Source organism: Homalodisca vitripennis, unplaced genomic scaffold, assembly GCF_021130785.1.
Source record: "Homalodisca vitripennis isolate AUS2020 unplaced genomic scaffold, UT_GWSS_2.1 ScUCBcl_124;HRSCAF=1272, whole genome shotgun sequence".
Taxonomy (NCBI): Eukaryota; Metazoa; Arthropoda; class Insecta; order Hemiptera; family Cicadellidae; genus Homalodisca; species Homalodisca vitripennis.
In genome coordinates, this window is record NW_025776283.1 from 385,492 (window position 1) to 391,491 (window position 6,000).

Genomic DNA, 6,000 nt, shown 5'->3' on the forward strand with positions numbered 1-6,000 from the left:
AGGCAACCTGTGACCTGATTACATCACGATGTTCATTTGAAATGTTATGTTTAATATTTTGAAATATTTCTTTGATCATTAGGCTTATCTTTTCCTTCCCCTTGTTATTGAAGTGCAGTCCATGAGATGTGTATAGATGTCTAGGCAACAGATGAAGTGGTAATATAAAGACATGGTCTTCAGATTCGGCTAAGTGCTCAATTTCACTGTTAAGATAACTTAATTTTTCATCAAGTTCTGGCTTGTTATGTCGTAGGGGCAATGTAGCTAGGATCAAATTAGTGTGAAGAGTGGTTCGAATTTGTTGTTGAATATCATGTAAGATCAGGTTTTCACTCCTCTTCTCAAGATCGTTCGTTCCACCAATCAATACAGCTGCATCACACCACAGACAATGGATACGTTGTCTATAGAAACGTATCCATTGTCTGTGATCACACTTAGTAAGGCCCTTGATTTGTTCATTCATGTCATGAACGACACCACTCAGCATCGCACCAGGTCTAACAGTAGCTGTCACACAGCTTGTAGTTCTTCGCTGTACTTTATAAGACAAGTCACGTCCGTGACTGTCTGAAATTATAATTATGTTTTGCATGTCTGATAATGGTTTATTAGTTGAGGATTTGTGACACTCACCTTTAAAGCTTGTAGATGTCAAAGATTTTTTACTTTTAGGAACTAAGTATTTTTTAAGTATTTTTTAAAGTCTTTTTTGAAAAATGAAGTGGTGGGAATTCACTATGTTGAAAAGAGAAATGCTGCTTTTCTTTACCTACATTACTTTCTGCGAGAACTTGAAAGCTGTTACTTAGTGGTATATAAAATGGTTCTGAATGAACTGGTTTTTTTAAAGATTTATTTTTATTATTTTCAAGTCTTTGCTCATTACTAAATCCAAAACGCAAGACATCTAATTCTAGTTTTAATTTAACAATTTCTTCCTCGCGTTCTAATACCATTTGATTAAGTTTTGAAATTCTAAAGTTAAGAGATTTGTTTTTATTGTTAGTATCATTTAAGTCCTGTCCGAGTGTTTCCATAATTTTGTTTAAATTTTCAATTTCACTTTTCAATTCTTCACAAGTTAAGCCCTCCACTTCACTCATATTGAAAGACTCACTCCCATTACATTGGTTACATTTCCAATTAGATTTTGCATTTGAAATAAATTTAAATTCTTCCAAGTCCATATTGATACACGTAATGTGAAATCATTTCAAACACACTCCGGTGCACAATACAGCTCTACTGCTCTTGTTTACATTTTTATCACAAACTCCACAGGGATACTTTATTTTCTTTACTTTAACCATAAATAAAGTTAATTAAAATTAAAAAATAACTGGTAAACAATAGTAGAAACCAGTTAACAATAAATTTCACAATTTAAAATAAATTAATTCGAGATGTCCTTTTTGTGTCAGGTCACCACAACAAACAGTTGTAATGATTTATATTCAACAATAAACAAGTGTCAGAATATAAGAATCTATTTTTAACCAAGAACTTAAATGCTATTCACAATATTGAGAGTATAAAATCCATAAAAGGACTGATATTCAAAGTAGTGTAAATTCTATTTTGTTAAATGACAACAAACAAATCTTTAAATATCTGGACAAGAATGACTGCAACAATTAGCTACAATGGTTTATCTGTCAAGAGTTCAAAGGTCAGGCTTGATAGAATAGGTCCACTGCTTCATGTCTTATCTTTGGTCCAATCTTATCTACATGATAAAACAAATCAGCATTTATCAAAATAATTTAAAGAAAAATGTTAATAGTTCAAAAACTATGGATTGCATCTAAAATCAGTTTTCATCAAAATATAGTCTATTACTCACTGAACTTGCTGATATGAAAAAACTATCAAAAACTCAAATATTTACCACTAAAATTTTATGAAATCTAAGAGCTCACAATAACAATACCTCCCATTCCATATGTATGTGCCGTACTCGTGGAAGTCTCAGAAAGTTGGTGTTGCAGCACATGATCCACGGTCCTTGTGGCACAGATCATCGCGACTTCCTGTGCAGGGACGCTATGAAGGGTCACTGCACAGAGTTTTATCCTAAGGCCTCGTACACATGGACGCGACATGCCGCGCGACTCAACATACTCGTAGTTTAAATGGAAGCGTACACATGCGGTCGCCTATTCGGTAATGACGAGCGGCTCGTCGTGCGACTCTAGGTTTCCGCGTCAACCGCTAGGTTGCAGCGCGGCTCGAGTTCTATTGTTCCATACGGAAACGTACACATGCCCTCAGTCTGTCGCGCGACCTGAACGAAGATGGAGTTACAGCAAAGTTTTGATACCGAGCTTTTCATTGATGAAGTTGAAAAACGGCGTGCCATTTGGGACTTTGAGAGTGAAGATTACAAAAATCGGGTGTTGAAAAGGTCGGCCTGGGTAGAGTTAGTGGACTTGTTTTTTGAGAAGGATGCTACAGTGGAACAGAAGAAGATTTACGGTAAGTGGTTTTTAGTTAACCCTGGAGAGGTGGATATAATGTATTGATTTGGCGTTTCTTTTCACTCATATATTGTTAAATAAACTCATATATTGTTGTTAAATCATCACTTTTGATGATTATTATAATGATTATTCGTACATAGGTTAATAGGTCTGGACAACACAGAACACATCTAAACCTTTTAAACCCCATAATGTTCAGTTACAAACTTGTTAACGTTTTTTATTTGTAATAAAATCTGCATTCTATCCCTAAACTTAATTTAAATTAGTCTAACGATAAAATAATGTTATGAGGAATACAAATGTATTTATGTATGTAATTTTCTTATTAAAACTGTAAATAAGGGTTTAGCACATCAAAGGATTCATGAAAAAAGATAAGTAGAACAACAATAATTATTGTAATCTAAAATTAAAAGGTCTACAGGTTGATTATATAATGGCAATTAACAACATCACAAAGCCAATTCGTGTAATAGGTAACGGGCGGGTGAAACTATACATAATTATGGCTCAAAACAATGTATCCTATTTTAGTTGCAACATCATTTTACTCCAAGGGTGACTATATAACGTATGATTCACAATTATTTTTACACTACAGGTCATTTACACCATTTTGTCTTGCCATGGTAGTCTTCCCTCAGTGATGAAGTAATGACGAAATCTATCCCTTACTTCTTTCGCGTATGTGTTTGGGCGTTGTACTACGTTTTCCACATTGACAAACGGTGCTGCATACAAGGTATCTTCGTATCTACAACCATCTCGCTGACGAACATAGTTGTGAAGCATACAACACGCCAAAATAATGTTTTCTGCAAAGTCTACGTTCACATTAATAGGCCTATGGAAAATTCGCCATTTGTTTGCTAAAATTTTAAAAGTGCATTCTATGTACCTTCTAGCCCTGGAAAGTCGGTAGTTGAATATTCGCTTGGAGTGTTCTAACATCTTTCCAACGTATGGGCGCATGATGTTTTTGCTGAGACCAAAGGCATCGTCACCAACCAATACATATGGTAGAGGTGTTGCGTCTCTATTTGAAATTGGTTTCGGATCAGGAATATTCAACTTGTTTTGTATAAGCTTTTTGTAAAATGTGGATTCTTGAAAAATAGAAGAATCATTACTTTTTCCGTAGGCTCCAACATCAACAAACAAGAAACTATAGTTTGCATCGCAAACAGCTAGCAGGATCATTGAGAAATAGTGTTTGTAGTTGTAGAAAAGTGACCCCGTATGTTCAGGTTGCTGTAGTCTAATGTGTTTACAGTCTACAGCTCCAAGACAGTTAGGGAAATTGGCATAGCGGAGAAATTCGTCACTTACTTCTTTCCACTTCTCTTCTGTGGTTGTTGGTATGCAAATACATTTGAGTTTGTTCCAGATTACAGCACATACTTGCTTGACCACGCTGCATACTGTAGACTTTCCCAATCTATAGTTGTAGTGCAGTTCAACGAAAGAACATCCAGTAGCTAAATACCTGAAAATAAACACACTCGCATTAGTAAAGAAATGTTTCTAAACAATTATGTTAGTGTATGTGTTTTTTTTTTTTAGGTGCTTCACTTCAAAAAAGATGGAAGAATTTGAGAGACAGTTTTGCAAGGGAGCTGAGAAAGAAAAAGACTACTAAGTCAGGGTCAGCAGCAGTAAAAAGCACACCTTACATATATTTTCAAAGATTGATGTTTTTGGAAAACACCATGCGAAATAAGGAAACTCAAAGTAGCATCGAGGAAGATGAAACCACCGTCTTGCAAGATGTAGATGAACGATCAGACAATGAAGATTTGACCATGCCTCAACGACCTCTTAGCAGTGGAATTAAAAGACCTAAAATGAACCCTGTGGACAAGCACTTCTCTGATATCTTTGGAGGTTAAGTGGTAGAGAGGACTTTTAAGTCCTAACTTCGCCTCTGTAAATAAAGGCATTTTTCATTTCATTTCATCTTGACCAAGAGCATTTCCGTGAGAGAAAGTCAGACGTTGCCAGAAAGTGATGATGAAGATAAGCTTTTTTGCTTGTCCTTGTATAAAGAACTAAAAAGAGTACCACAGCATGTAAGGATAAGGACTAAGATACAACTACTAGAAGTAATTCAACGTGCACAAGACATTCACACACAACCACAAGCATACGCTCCTACTCCACATAACCCACCCTACAACCGCAATCCGTACAGCCAAGGTCCATCAACGACAGGATATGCCCTACAACGTACAGCACACAACTTTATGAACCCTCATGTACCAGTCTCCCATAACTTCAACGAACCACATCCCACACAAGCTACATCACCTACAGACAGTGTCATGTCACAGGAAAGTTTAATGGAACTGTACGAGTAATGTCAACTACAACACACGTGTTATAGACTTTTCATTTAGTGTGACTAGGGTAAACCATACAGTCATTGGCACTAGTACAGTCATTGGCACTTTGTAATTATTTTGTTCATTACAAGATTTAGGTTGGCAGCATTGAATGCCAACATAGTTCATTAGATACTCTTAACAGTTCTCCCCAATTGGTATTGTAATGTTTGCAGATAGACTGCACGTGGTGTCTGGAAAAATTATTTTTAGTATAGGTAAGCTTTTTCTGTTGATCTTCTTGTGAATTCCTTTAGAGTTGCTTCTCTGTACTATGTTATTTTCCCTTTGATAAGATAAATCTTTGCAACTAAGACAATGATAGCTGTAATGTAGAAGGAGTTGAAACCATTTTTGATAGGTTTTAAGTTAAATAACCTCAAAATCAAACCTGCAAAGGGGGTGCCAATGACTGTATGTTTAAAAATTATGAAATATAGTCATCGGCAGGGAGTGCCAATGACTATGTATTTAAGAGATTGTTTATTTTAAGCCAAAATAACATCTTTCGAAGTATAAAAACAATGGGCTTTTTATGAATATTGTTATTGTTTAACAACTCAATTTGAAACAGTCATTGGCACACATATATATTTCTCGTTGGCATGCCAATCACTGTAACCTAGCAGTGATTGGCACTATGTCAATGTATAGATATTGGCATGCCAATAAATAACTTTTTTCTTTTCAGATCACCAACGGAGTTCAAATTATGCCTAAATTCTCTTACAAAGCCGATTCTCTTGAGGCAGCTTTACAAGATGTTAGAAATGGAATGACCAAAAAGGCTGCAGCAAAAAAGCATGGTGTTCCTCGGTCAACTATTCAGTTTCGGCTTAGTGACAAGTTTTCAAAAACACAACTTGGTCCTCCACCTGTACTGACGAAGGAAGAAGAGGATACACTTGAAAAATGGATCAATGACTGCTGTCGGAAAGGTTTCCCACGACGGAAAGAAGATTTGCAACTGAGCGTTCAAGAATTCTTAATACAAAATGAAAGACCTAATCCTTTTAAAAACAATCTTCCAGGCCTCGGTTGGTATCAAGCATTTTTAAAAAGGCACCCTAACCTATCCTTAAGGACTCCCGAAGGAGTAACTTCTGCAAGCTCATGCGTCAGCGAAAACG

General features: G+C 36.0%; 1 protein-coding gene across 1 annotated transcript; it reads left to right on the forward strand.

The window, feature by feature from the left end:
- Nucleotides 1-2,202: 2,202 nt before the first annotated feature.
- LOC124370416 lies at nt 2,203-5,017 on the forward strand. The gene is made up of 4 exons (XM_046828700.1): nt 2,203-2,521; nt 3,763-3,779; nt 4,053-4,373; nt 4,473-5,017. The coding sequence occupies exons 1-4, from the start codon at nt 2,301-2,303 to the stop codon at nt 4,844-4,846; spliced, it is 933 nt and encodes a 310-aa protein (XP_046684656.1). The 5' UTR covers nt 2,203-2,300; the 3' UTR covers nt 4,847-5,017.
- Nucleotides 5,018-6,000: the final 983 nt, after the last annotated feature.